This window comes from Gadus macrocephalus, chromosome 7, assembly GCF_031168955.1.
Source record: "Gadus macrocephalus chromosome 7, ASM3116895v1".
In the NCBI taxonomy this organism is placed as follows: Eukaryota; Metazoa; Chordata; class Actinopteri; order Gadiformes; family Gadidae; genus Gadus; species Gadus macrocephalus.
This window is the reverse complement of record NC_082388.1, coordinates 24,726,660-24,740,967: the sequence shown is the minus strand read 5'-3', so window position 1 is coordinate 24,740,967 and position 14,308 is coordinate 24,726,660. Positions and strand designations below refer to the sequence as shown.

General features: G+C 46.8%; 2 protein-coding genes and 1 non-coding gene across 3 annotated transcripts in view; 2 read left to right on the top strand and 1 right to left on the bottom strand.

The window, feature by feature from the left end:
- Window positions 1–1,543: 1,543 nt before the first annotated feature.
- Window positions 1,544–1,615, bottom strand: trnae-uuc (transfer RNA glutamic acid (anticodon UUC)). Its single transcript has one exon. It is a non-coding gene; the product is annotated as a tRNA-Glu (tRNA).
- A 184-nt stretch (window positions 1,616–1,799) lies between these two features.
- On the top strand, window positions 1,800–4,492 carry alox5ap (arachidonate 5-lipoxygenase-activating protein). The gene is made up of 5 exons (XM_060057548.1): window positions 1,800–2,007; window positions 2,152–2,227; window positions 3,097–3,167; window positions 3,976–4,057; window positions 4,161–4,492. The coding sequence occupies exons 1-5, from the start codon at window positions 1,935–1,937 to the stop codon at window positions 4,321–4,323; spliced, it is 465 nt and encodes a 154-aa protein (XP_059913531.1). The 5' UTR covers window positions 1,800–1,934; the 3' UTR covers window positions 4,324–4,492.
- An 84-nt stretch (window positions 4,493–4,576) lies between these two features.
- LOC132461998 (beta-1,3-glucosyltransferase-like) overlaps window positions 4,577–14,308 on the top strand; it is a 30,403-nt gene continuing 20,671 nt past the window's right edge. Inside the window, 7 exon segments of the mRNA XM_060057546.1 lie at window positions 4,577–4,847; window positions 5,445–5,491; window positions 5,692–5,731; window positions 6,369–6,478; window positions 11,004–11,080; window positions 11,487–11,598; window positions 12,029–12,165. Coding sequence (XP_059913529.1) covers window positions 4,796–4,847; window positions 5,445–5,491; window positions 5,692–5,731; window positions 6,369–6,478; window positions 11,004–11,080; window positions 11,487–11,598; window positions 12,029–12,165 — 575 coding nt within the window. The 5' untranslated portion in view covers window positions 4,577–4,795.

Here is a 14,308-nt window from a genome sequence, read left to right as displayed (position 1 = left end):
GGCTCCTCCTCGCTGAGTGTTGATGTGTCCCTGAGCAAGGCACTTAACCCTAACTGTGACACACTGGTGTGTCAATGTGTGTATTAACCGACGTAAGTCGCTTTGGATAAAAGCGTCTGCTAAATGCCCTAATTGTAATTGTATTGTTTCTAGAGAAAAAATATTTTTTTTAGATACTACTTGAATATTTCCGTACAATTGTTAATTTTGTTTTAATTTATAAAAAAAGATATCAGAAATCAATGATCCTTTTTGTTTGTCCACTTTTTGCAATAAAAAATAATTTGTTCGAACGACAAGAAAAGCAAATCCGAGTGTTATAGGCCTAGCTGGTCGTGACTTCCTTATTGTGCTGTTATTTGATTCAATTCAATTTTATTTGTATAGCCCTTAATCACCATTACAGTCTCAAAGGGCTTAACAGGCCAAATATTTGTGACACCCCCCTTTACCCATGCCCCCACACGGGCAAGAAAAAACTCCCTTGAAATCAGCAAGGAAGAAATCTTGAGAAGAAACGCAGTGTAGGGGATCCCTTCTTCCAGGGATGGTCAGGAGTGCAATGGGTGCCACAATTGACAAACAGGTAAATACATGCACATCATATTAAAATGGTGATGGGGTTCTGGCCGGTTATCCATGAGGAGAGTCCAGGCATCCAGTCCAGTACCCGCAACACGCTAGAACAGACAGAATAGTGAATTAGAACGGAAAAGTACATAGTGGGAATGTATACTGTAATAAGAAAAGCACAAGCAAACAGAGTGGTCTTCACTTCGCATCTGTCGTTTTCACACTCCTATGTTCCAAATGCAAGATTGTAGAGGTGCGTTTTGAGCTTTCCTTTGAATAGCTCCACAGAGTCAGCTTCCCTGTTCGCTGATGGCAGCCTATTCCATAGGAAGGGGGCTCGATAGGCAAACGCTCTCTGTCCAGCCGATTTCTTTTTAACCTTCGGCAATGAAAGAAGGCCAGCTCCCGAAGATCGGAGGGACCGAGAAGGACTATAAGGAATGATCAGGTCCTTCAGGTAGGATGGAGATAATTCATGCAAGGCTTTATAGGTTAGCAGTAGCACCTTAAAGTCTGATCTGAAAGTTATTGGTAGCCAGTGCAGAGAGGCGAGAATAGGTGTGATATGATCAAACCTTCTCGTTCTGGTCAGCAGTCTAGCTGCCGCATTGTGTACAAGCTGTAGACTTTTTGTGGTAGAGTTCGGTAGTCCCGAGAACAGTGCATTGCAATAGTCCAGTCTTGACGAAACAAATGCATGAATCAGTGTGTTTTTTTGATACACCTTTGATATCGGACCACACTTATCACAGCCTTTCATAAGATCCTGAATGAGACACTTCATCTTTCAGTCTTTAGCGCCATCTATTGGTACAGTTCGGGTATGGTGCATTCAAGTTATATAAGATACATCCGTATACTCGTGCCCTGATGTACACAATCGATACATTGTTATTGAGTATCGTGGACGTTGAGCTTGTATTTGGTTTTCTTTAATAAAGTTGGTGACAATCGACCCACAAAAGGGTAGTTCCCATACCGGGAGTCGAACCCGGGCCGCCTGGGTGAAAACCAGGAATCCTAACCGCTAGACCATATGGGAGCAGCTGACAGTAGGGCCATGTTAATGAGAATTTGTATCTAATAGTTAGACTAACATTGTCCAAAAATGCACTTTATAAATTAACTTCACAAAGTAAACCTAACGGTCCCTGTGACATTACCATGTTCCCGCCTCTCTGACGCTGAGGACGCGGTGCCTCTAAGTGAGGAGGTGGGGCCCTTCCTCTTTTTCCTCATTAGATGACCTCACGTACCCGCTGACGGTAACATATGCAAAAGATCAGTGCAACACCTGAGAGGAGCGTTCCGTAGCCTAGTTCATAAACCCAAAACCTTCAGCCGCTTTCGAGTCATCAGCGATGGAGAACCAGGTGATCGTGGAGCATATCTTCCTCCTGGTCATAGTCACTCTTTTCAGCGTTCTGCAGAATGGTGAGTTTAATCATGGCTGACTAAGGTTTAATCGATGATGTATGTTTTATCATATATGCAATTGCTTAACAGCATCTATTTTATAATTTTTCTGTGTTGGTGTTGGTTTTTATCATGGGTTTGTTGTCGTGTTTGTGGTTTAAGCCTTCTTTGCCGTGAAGTTGGAGAGAGAGGGGAAAAGCGGCTGCGCGACTTCCTTTGACCGAGTGTCCTGCGCAGTGTAAGTGGTCTGCCTCCTCCACATTGAACTGCATGTATCAGCAAGCTATCAGCCCTATTTATCACTGTTATCAGCGTTAAATACGGCCTAGACCACGGGCTGATTCTATTGAAGTGTGATTTGAAAAATACAACTGTGTTTGATGATGAGCAAGAGAGAAGTTTTTTATTTAACTGCCAAATATCACGACCAAATTATTAATGAATAATTATTTGCTTATTATTTTTAATTTATTTGTATGAATTGTATAGACTATTTATATTACCCTGGTCCAAATGAAGGGTTAAACTATTTCTATTAGCCCTATTTGTCGTACTCTTTTCCTATAAATTTGTCCAATCATCTCCCAAACAAACAACAATACAGAACTAAACCCAGTGCATCCATGAACCATACTTGGGGAGTGGTAGCTGGGGACTACTTCTGCTTTGACTACTGGGGAAACAAATGTAGACATTGTTAGACTAGTCAGTTCAATCTTATTTGCGTAAGCTTCTGATATTGACTTGATTTTAGACAAAGATAGAGAAGTTAGAGTAGAGGTGTTAGATTTCCTCATTGGTGTGCAGCATGTGTGCCACTTTGCATGAAAGACACCAAACACAGACTGGAAACACATATTGAAAAGTAAAACACACAGATAAGAAAAACAAATAAGGATGCATGAAATATAACTAACTTTGTAAAATCAGTAGAGGCCAGAGTAGAGACATGGAGAGGAACCACTAAAGCAAAAAAGAAAAGAAAAAAAAAAAGCATTTCAAAACAGTTGTGGGGCAAGCAGTTGCACGTTGGTAAGCGACCGTTGCCCCAGAAAGCATTGCCGAAAAAGTGTGTGAAAGTGTGTTGTCATTGCCCTTCCCGTACAGGCGTAATTGCATGGACGCCTACCCCACCTTCCTGGCCGTCATGTGGTGTGCAGGCCTTTGTGTCAGCCAGGGTAAGAGCACCAGTCGGTTGTGTTGACTATAGCTTTGGTCACCTATGCACGGTGTTGCAAACGCTTACCGTACACAGGGGAGATAAGGCGTTGTGTATCCACAGAGGAAGTGGGGGGCAGTTCTGTGGTCGTGTTCCGCATAACTCACAAAGACAAGCCTGTACTCGGAGACGCTGTGGTGCTCAGTAAATTCCCACTTCATTGTTTGGTTGTTCTGCCCGGTGTAAATGATCTGGCTTGGATGATCCCTCAATGATAGAGGAACAACTGTACTCAGTTCTCGTTAATGCCCCCGAAGGACTGATGTACTCACACACATGTGTGTGCGTTGGCACACACATACAAAGATTGACAGATGCTAATTTATATGTTGCATTTACATTGACCGTTAGAACATTTAGCAGACGCTTTTATCTAAAGTGACCTGCATAAGTACATTTGTCAGAAGAACAGAAACAACAATATATCACTGTAAGTACAGTAAGGATGTTCATAGAGTGCCAAGCACCAACAATTGTTCAGTTAACCCATTTCCTGTATACAACCAAGATAGCTAAGATGTTACACAATGTTAAGTACTATTTTTAAGGTGCCAGGACGTACAACACACAATAAGTGCGTACATTAAGTGTTAGGATGTACAAGATACAATTAGTGTGCAAGACGGGTGGGTGGGGGCTAAGACAGATGCTAATGCTACTACCCTCGTAGCAGTTGACAAAATGTCCCAAGTACATTGCGGTGTACTTGGTGTTGTGTGTCAGTGTTGTTATCTCCCCCTCATGAACACGCGTTCCCCCTCCTTCAGCTCCTGCGGCGTTCGCTGGGGTTCTGTACTTGATCGTCCGTCATAAGTACTTTGTCGGCTACATGGGGCAAACCTCCCAAAGGTAACCTCCCTCACAGACAGTGGGAACCCTCTCTGCTTGTACTGGCAGCCATTAAGAGGAAACAGTCTAACCTACCTGCCCCCCCCCCCCCCCCCCCCCCCAGCACTCCAGGGTTCGTGTTCGGGAAGAGACCCATCTTCTTCCTGATCCTGATGTGCATGGTCGGCATCCTGAACTACATGATGGCCTACTTCCTCGGCAGATGTTACAAGGCCCAGCTGAAGACCGTCACCAGCCTGACGGCCTCGCTCCTGCTCATCCCCTAGGATCCCGATCCTAGGGGATCCCGTAGGCCCCCCCCCCCCCCCCCAGCGGCCCCCGGGTGTCAGGGCCAATGCCCCAAAACCAAGACGTCACCACTACTATTGGGATTTATGTTGATGTTGTGTATTTACAATTTTATATGCATGGTGGTAATAAATCCAACAGATATGACAGGGATGTGTGTTTGGTCCTTTTTGGCTCTTGACAATTTTTTATTGCTTTTCATAAACACGAGATACCTCTCCCGCGGTTAATACTAAACTGGTTTCTATTACATTTGATCATATATCATCTCTTCCCAAGTCGGAGCGCCATGTTAATTAAGCTATACCACTTAACGGCCACAAGGGAGCGCTAAAGCACATCGCAACAGAACGCCCCCCATCTGCACTGTGAAGCAATTTGTGTTGGAGATGCTGGGTCTGTCTTACTTGTGCGCAGCACGTTTGTTACCAAGAAACAAATCCATGAAGCATGACGGCTCATAATGGCTGCCAAAGGTTCGCCGTGTTTCTCCTCTCCCTGGGTAAGAGCACCTCGTGTTAGCCTGCCGGGCTAGCTATCCTCTAGCTAACGTTTGATACAAGATGCTGCGCTCCATACGGCCAACAGGACGAGAGACGCGTCCCGTTCATAGACAGTCCACACAACGAATCGAGCTCGTTCTTTACGAGGATAGTCGTAAAAACTACACGGCGACGCTGTACTTTTCTAAGTGTATGTCATTTGCAGAACTATCTCTCATTATTGCTCATAATGTTGGAGTGATGTAGCGTCTTGACGCCGCTACATCAGGATTACGCACACACGCGCACCCACACACAGACGCCCGCACGCACACAGGTTGCAAAACCTCGGGGCAACCGTTTGCATTCATTAGTGTGTGTCTGCTACGACTCATTTCAGGTACAATTATACCTCGAATTCAAGTCCACTTATTTAAGGGAGATGCACTGTCTGAATCTATTTTAGGTAATGCAGCCTACAACTACTGTGTGTAGTGTCCGAATCTGATTATTCTGAACTCACTATTTATAAGGTTGACGCCTACACACACTGCTCTACCAAACTGAAGACGTAAAAGACATAAAATCAAGCTGATCTCTTCCTCACCTTTTTACAGGTGTGTTGTGCGTTGATAGTGGTGATGAACAGCCACGCGTACTGAATGTAAGTACTAATAGGCTATCTGTTCATTAACTCTCCTGCATTCCAGGATAGGCATGCCTGGCTGAACAATAAGCCACATTAACAATGTAGTTTGACAAACTACAATGTGTACGATAATGTTACTGTAAACGTCTCTCACTCTCTCTCTCTCTCTCTCGCTCTCTCTCTCTCTCTCTCTCTCTCTCTCTCCTCACTTGCAGACAGATGACTCCCATCCCCAGTACGCACACAGTTTAGTCGGTAAGTAAGCAGTGTTGCTGGCTCACTGTAGTCACTTTACGGGGACTCCATGTCAAAGGTCAGGGAAATGATTACCCCCACAAGATTGCTCAAAATGAAAAATACTGTAAGTGACATATCTGTTTATTTTCTTCCTCTCCTCTCTTCTCCTTTCCCCTCCTCTTCTCTTCCCCATCCTCCCTCCCCTCCTCATCCTCCTCCTCTCTCCTCTGTTCCCTCTCCTCCTCCTCCTCCTCGTCCTCCTCCTCCTTCCTCCTCCTCCTCCTCCTCCTCCTCCTCCTCCTTCCTCCTCCTCCTCCTCCTCCTCCTCCTCCTCCTCTCGTCATCCTCCTCCCCCTCCTCCTCCTCCTCTCTCATCCTCCTCCTCCTCCCCTCCTCATCCTCCTCCTCTCTCTTCTGTTCCCTCTCCTCCCCTCCCTCTCCCCTCCTCTCCCCAACCCCTTCCCTCCCCTCCTCCTCCTCCTCTCCTCCTCCTCTCGTCATCCTCCTCCCCCTCCTCCTCCTCCTCCTCCTCCTCCTCCCCTCGTCATCCTCTCTCCTCCCCTCCCTCTCCCCTCCTCTCCCCAACCCCTTCCCTCCCCTCCCCTCCCCTCCCCTCCCCACCCTCCCCTCCCCTCCCTCCCTCCCCCTCTCCCAGGACTGGAGCATGTGGTGTTGGTGATACAGAGCCAGAAGAATGCCTACCACAGCCGGCGTGCGAACCAGAGGAAAGAGCAGATTCTCCAGCAAGCCACCCAGTTAGGACAGGTGACGCTGCAATATTATCATTGATATCATTATCATTATTGTTATTATTAGTATTGCTTGCCCACAGCTTAGAATACTTTCTTTCCCCACTTTCTCCACATATTTTAGATGAGAGGTGTGTGTGTGTGTGTGTGTGTGTGTGTGTGTGTGTGTGTGTGTGTGTGTGTGTGTGTGTGTGTGTGTGTGTGTGTGTGTGTGTGTGTGTGTGTGTGTGTGTGTGTGTGTGTGTGTGTGTGTGTGTGTGTTCTGTTACTGGATGCATCCAGCCCTGCCTGCTGCTGAACCAGCACATTGAACTAGAGCCCACTGAAACTCACCAGGGAAAGTTGTGTGTTTCATGTTATGGTTTTCATAACGTTTATGGACGTTTGACTACAAGCTCAGTCAACCACTGGTAGACGGACCTGAGTGTAAAGCGCAGTTCACGACTCCTCGTTTACTCAGTGCACCAGAAGTAAGCGGCTGTGTGTTTTGGAACATAGACCAACACATATCTGATTGATTAAAGTGGTTGTGCTATAAACAATGCATTTGTGCATAGAATTGGGTTGGTGCCAATTCAAAACGTTTAAGTAAATAATCACATTGCATTATTTTTGGTACATATTTGCAAATAGCATATATCTGGGGATTTTAAATATTTAACATTTGATCTATTTTGTGTGTACAAAATGTTTGTGAACACGTGTCTGATGTGTGAGATCACAAATGTATTCGATAGGAATCCTGTAGTTTACAGGCTACTCTACCTCCAGTCCGACATCATCTTCTCATTTGTCACGCGGTTGTACCGCATTGTACCAGTAGGTGTCGCAATTTCCACAGCGTCCTGCGCAGTCGTTCACTTTCCACTCCATACTTAACACAATAGCCCCCGAATAACTATCTTCTGTCGCGCAAAGATAATTGACAAATGACCTAACATGGGAAGAATAGACCTGAGGCGTACAAGATTCACCACTGGACAGGAGCCCGGCAATCTTACGTTTTTATGTGGCTCAGCTGTGAGAGAAACGAGACGGTTCTCCTGAAATGACGACATTTTTATGAATGAGTTTCTAATCTGCCTTCGGCATACACACAGAGAGCAGATGGAATTGGCAGAGCTGCCTCTGTCCCTGAAACTTCACAGCTCATATCTAAGTTTAGAAGCCTTTTCAATCAGCGTCTCATTTCCTTCTCATTATGCTCCTGGCTGGTGTGAATGGGCACGAGTCGACCATGTTGTTTTGATTAGGTTGATATGCCTAAAGGGAAGGTACTTGATTCAAATACCATTAAACAGGTATTGCACTTTGATCTGATTGCTATGGTCCGATAACAAAGGTCTAATTTGTAGAGATGTGCCGAATCCATCTTTTCCTTCCAGAAAATGATTCCTGAACCTGAGTATCAGCAAATACCAATTATATACCGATACTTCATTTAGCATTGTAACTACTAATAGCACATGTTCTTATTGAAGGGTTCTTTTACCGTGACAGCAATGTACAGCTGGTTCACTTACTGTTGACAACATAAATATTTTCAGAACTAGATCATTTACATTTATGATCTATAATTATAATAATAACTTTGTATTCTTGTAGTTATGCGTCCAACTTTCCACCTCCTATCATTCACGAACGCAGCATAACACTGCACATGTTTGTGATGTTCTCTATCGGTGTAATAAAGGAGCGAGTCACGCGATGGTATCGGATCAGTGCATAGCCATGCCTACTCGCCGATACCCGATACTGCATTTTAGGCAGTAAAATTAATACCGATACTGGTATCGGTATCGGAACAACTCTATTGGATGATGGGAGTGACCCTGTCATTGAGGATTAAAGTCAACCTTTTTTATGCTCAATCCGTCTGAATTGGTGACATGTCCTTCGCTAAATTCCCTTCACTCTCAAAAGGAGGGAGGAGATTCTCCAGCAAGCCACCCAGCTAGGACAGGGGACGCTACAATATTATCATTAATATCATTATGATTATTGTTATTATAGTATTACTTGCCCACAGCGCCCATAGCGCAAAAACGTGTTATTTCTATCAATCTCCGTTCCTTGGGTCGGTGTGTAGCAAAGCGTGTCTTTACGTTTGTAACGTTGAACTCTAAGGAAGTTTACTTCTAAGCCCATAGCCACTACTAATCCAGCAGTGGATTTCGATCATTGGTTTCCGAAGCTAACCCTTACTCGTGAAAAATGTGTCCAGAGAATCGAGTCGTTGCGTACCTGTTCAGTTCTCCTTCTGCGGGATTGAGGAGAGGCTCGGCATGCTTTCTGTTCATCGCGCTCTCCTTGGAGAGAGGGCTTCGGGCTCTCGGGGTGTTGTTTGTGTCCACGTGCGAACGCCCGTTAATAGAGCACACTTGAAACCAAGGAGAGTGATTCACAATAAGACACGGCCTGTTCAGCCCCTTAGAGAGTGCTGTATAGCCCTGTTATTAAGGGCTATACAAATAAAATGTCCCCCGCCATGATTACACTTCTGAGTAAACAAGTTGCTGCTGCTTTTGCATTACGTCTGATTAAATACATCCAGTGCGATACGGGCTACATACTCCCGTCATTCAGATTGGAATATGGATTCAATACGATCTGCATATTGAATGGGAATACAAACAGTTCCTGGGGAAGACACACATACTGGTAGGCACATGGAAGTGGATATTATAATTAAGGAGGCGTGAGAGAGACCACAGATCGTTCTTCGTTCATGCCGGCTCGAGAGAACGCTTTCTTCTCTGCATATTTATTTTTGTGAAGAACGCTGTTCTTTGTTTCCCATTTAAACTCATTTTGATTTGCTGAATAATTGACTGGATACTTTGAGCTTAGGGAGAAGTGTAAGTTCTGCGGATGTGTGGGCATGTGGTTGTGTGGGTGAGTGTGTGTGTGTACGTGTGCGTGCGTGAGCATGAGCGGGTGTGTATTTGTGTGCGGGGGAGTGTGTGTACGTGTGCGTGTGTGGGCGTGTGCGTGTGTGTGTGTGGGTTGGTGGGTGAGTGTGAGTGTGGGTGTGTGTGTGCGTGTGTGCGTGGGTTGGTGGGTGAGTGTGAGTGTGGGTGTGTGTGTGCGCGTGTGTGTGTGTGTGTGTGTGTTCTGTTAATGGCTGCATCCACCCCTGCGTGTGGAAGTGCTGCTGAAACAGCGCATTGAATCAGAGCTCACTGTTGTACATTTTATTTCGTTTTTCGAGAAAGACAAATATTCGAAGACTGTCTCTTTGGGTCGGTCCAGCAAGTACTACATCTCTGTGGCCAATTAAATCAGAGCAGTGTCCACATTTGGGCTCATCCGGTTGGCCTATGGAGATTTCTCCCACTGGTGGCAGATTCTGAGGTATCGCTTTTTCTTATTGGTGACAATTGCTAGTCTCCAAAGTTCGACCAACTTCACACGCCTGAAAGTTTATCGTCCGAATCGCTTCGGCTTGCTTCCCCTGTGATCACAGGGAAGCACAACTTCAATCAAACTGGGGATCAATAATCAATGTGTCACCAGGAACAGAGTCTTCGCACAGTGTTAGTGTAAAACATTAATGACACACACACACACGCACACAAATACAATTGTGTGAAAGCACAAAACAAGCGCATGCACACACACACACACACACACACACACACACACACACACACACACACACACACACCTCTCATCTAAAATAGTGCATAAAACAAACAATGGTCTTCAGCTGAACAGTCATTTTCTCTGTAATTCGCCATGGATTAAACAAAACTAGGCCAAAGCAGTCAATACATAAACAATAAAGCCAGCTCAGAGCTCCCTTCCCATCATGGTGTATGTTTTTTGGCTGTACTGCCTGTATTTCCTCTGGTTTAAACCTGAGGAACACGCAGTGCTCCTTTGTTATTGGGTCTGTACCATTCCCACCACGCAGCCCTGATAACCGGGGGGGGGGGGGCAGTAGCTCAGGAGGCAGAGAGGATTGGCTGGTCACCGCCAGGTTGCTAGTCCGATCCCTAGCTCCCTAGTGTCCCTGAGCAAGTCCCCTAACCCTCACCGCTCCTCGCGAGCTGGCCGTCGCCTTGGTTGACTGCGCCGTCGTTGTGTGATTGTGTGCATGAATGGGTGAATGTCAGGCAATATCGTAAAGTGCTTTGGATAAATGGGCTATTTATACATTACAATTACAATTAGGGCATTTACCAGACGCTTTTATCCAAAGCGACTTACATCGGTTAATACACACATTGACACACCGACGGCAGAATCAACCATGCAAGGCGACATCCAGCTTGCCAGGTGCAGTTAGGGTGAAGTGTAGCTTGCCAGGTGCAGTTAGGGTGAAGTGTCTTGCTCAGGGACACATCAACACTCAGCTAGGAGGAGCTGGGGATTGAACTAGCAACCTTTCGGTTGCAAGACAACTGCTCTACCTCCTGAGCTTAGCCGACCCCCCCCATATATATATGCATTGGACAGCATTGACCATCTTCCCATTGTCCCCCTGCTGGCCTGCTCTGTGGTGGAGGGTAACGCGCGGCCTTGTGTCGTGTGTCTAGGGGGCTCCCGTGGTCCTCCTGCTCCACGAGCTGTCCCAGAACGACGGGGACTGGAGCGTTCTCCCGGCACTGCCTCAGTGAGTGACACAAACACACCGGCCCCCAAGACAAAGAACTGAGCCCCAGCTAGTCGTCGAACCAGGGAGGAGGTATCGGTGACTGAGGTTCACGCCGTTAGCTTGCTTTGAATTAGTGCTAAGTAACACCAGCAGGACCGAATCGCAATGAGGCAACACCATAAGGCTGGGAGTGTGGTGTGTATGTACAGCAGGGTTCGTTAAAAGACCCAGTGCTGTTATACTCTTTATCAGCGCTCATGGAATCCTCTTGTCCAATCAAATGACCCGGTCTGGACTAATGGTTGTATAACGAGCAATAACACATTACCTGGGTGTCACCAGGCTCGTGTTCGTCTTGAGCATTGAATCACAAACTATTAGTAGACTCTCATTTTTCATTGGTTGACCATCTGTCTTCACCCAGCCTCTCAGTGTCCTTCAGCCAATCAGCAGCCTGGTTTCTGTTTGTGGAGGAGGAGACCAGAATCACGCTGACGTCTCTGCTGCAGGTCCTCAACAGACACGACGCCCGAAAGGTGAGGCGCGCGTCAGACTAACTAGCATGCCATTAGGCTAACTAAGGCTAACCGACCCATCAACCGACTGAAAACGCAGGATAAAAAAACAATGCCCCAGAAAGATTCAACTCTTAATGTTATTATTATACAATATCATATTTATATCAGCCTTGCTTAATTTGAACCAATCAGAACAGTCTGTTACATAATAGTGAATATCGATCTGCCCTAATTGGCCTTCATCCCAGCGGTGTGGGCGGGGCCAACACAGGTGTAGCTCATGACGTTAATTAGAAACACTGGCCGACCGACCCTGCAGCCAATCAGCTTGATGAGCTGCACCTGTTCCCGCCCCTCCCGGCCCACCCTGGTGGTGAAGGCCTGTAAGCGCACGCGGAGCACGCCCACCGTTCCCCCTCACTGTGGTCCCCGTACTCCCTGCCCTCAGGAATGGTTCCTGGGTAAGCGTCTCCACGACAACAAGGCCACCATCATCCACCACTACGCCTTCTCCGAGGACCCCCCGTCCTTCGGCTACCCCGACCTGGCGGCCGGCTGGGTGCTGAGCACCCCGCTGCTCCACAGGTGAGCGAGGCCGCCTTAATGCACGGGCTTACCTGGGCTGAAGCCCCAGGGATCTACGACCATCAGGGGGCCCATCATGAGCTGCGGTAAATGTTTTGTTTTTTTAATACTGGCTCATGATAGGAAAGATCAGAGGCCTATCAGGAGCCAAGAAAAAAGGGGGCCACTAGTGGTAGCTGGGCCCAGTGGCCCCTTGACACCACAGCCACAGTGTCAAGTGTCAGCCAGAGCGTACGACCCCGTTGTCCTAGCAACGTGCCAGGACGTTAAAACGAACGCGTTAAAAGGACACTTCCATGCTTGATGTGTAAAAGCCAAGAACCAGTTCGAGGTTAGCACTGGCTTTTCCACCAGCACTGGGACCACGCTGGTGGAGAAAGGTTGAACGAGTGGACTCAACGGACACAGGGAGGAAACGCTAAACACATTGTGACCGAGCCAGCGGGCGTTTGTGTATTCCTGAAGTCTGTCACTCACTGGCTGATTTAGCCAAGCGGAAAATAACACGGCGTGTCCAATTCAGTACTAATTTTCCCCTTTTCCACCGACAGTACCAGCTCAACTCGCCAGGACCTAGCGTGGCACGACTTGGTTCGGTTCCAGGCACGTCAGTGTTTCCATCTAGAAAGTACCTCTTCGACGTGGACGCGACCACGCGACGCATAAACAGGCAGGGTTAAGTGTCTCCGCCTCTGTCACAGCCCACGGCGTGTTCTTGTGCGCTGATCCTGCCATGTTCAATAATCAATCACTATTGTTGACTGCACGCTGATGCTAGTATTTAAAGATGCCAGGGCCCCGTTTCCCGAAAGCATCTTTAGCCTAAGTGGATCGCAGAGTGGGTCGTACGAGCGTCGTACAGTTTTCACACCGTTTCCCGAAAGCATCTTTGGTAACGAACCTCTTAAAAACGCTCACGAGTCACGAGTAGCTAACGAGTGCTCCAGGGTACTCGTAGGACGCTAAGAGCCTCGTTAGCCTACGATAGCCTCAGTGGCGTAGCCAGCGGACATTCCTAGTATTGAATGCGTTTTATTATAACACATTGGTAATGGTGTATCACGTGCGTCTGAGCCTAATGTGGGCCATTATGTTCTTAGTTTGAGAGAGACAGTCCAGGAAATGTTTGAGCAGGCAGGGCACTTAAAATGTGTGAGAGAAAGTGGGGGGGATTTGTGCAGACTGACATAGGCTACTCATAAAACGTAGCATAAAATAATGTAAAAATAAATAAAAAAATTAAAAATTATAAAAAACAAGCAAAGGAGCAGGCAAAAGGCTGGGATATGGTGGGGATTGGTCACGTTGACGGGAATGTTTAGTGACATGTGGGAGGGTGGAGGGGGTTAAAAAAAAGTCTCAATCACTCTTCGACGCGCATGAAAACCAGCCGCGTAGTTATGAGGGAGGCCGTCCTCACACCGATCTTCCTCGTCGTCATCGTCCTCAATGTCCTCCGGTTCAACCCAAGCTACCCCAGCCTTAGCTGCAATGTTGTGCAACATAGCTGTCATACATATCACAGCGCATGACTTTGCCGGCGAAAACTGGAGCCCTCCGCTGGACTTGTGAAGGCATCTAAAGCGCAACTTCCACCTCCCGATCGTGCGCTCAGGATTAGGACTGATATATATGTCGGCCTAGGCTTAATCAATTGTGTTTTAATATCTTTAGCATTCATATTATTGCAATCTATTCTTTTCGTAGGCTACTCTGCGGTTGGCCTTGATGGGGAGATATTTTAACCCTTTTTAACCCCATTTTCTTCCGACATTCCTGCGTCTCCCCCTGCGTCATAGCCCGTTTCAGCACCATGTCAGTGGACATGTACAATCCTACGTTCGTCTTGAGTGCAGCGAATGCGCGTTCACGTTAAGAGGAGTTTCGGGAAACGCTCCAAAGAAATTATCGATGGTTCGAAAGTTCCACCTTTCGAACCATCTTACGAGCGAAGATCCATCGATATCGGGAAACGGGGCCCAGGTAAGAGTTGTCAGGCTCGAACATCTGACTCATCACTCTGGCCAATCAGCGGCCAGCAGCCTGTTTTACGTCACACAAAAGTGTCGGATCAGCTCTCTTGGAACCTCGACGGAGGTGAGATTAAAAAAGTACCAGGTACCTAATTTTGGCGATCGAATCG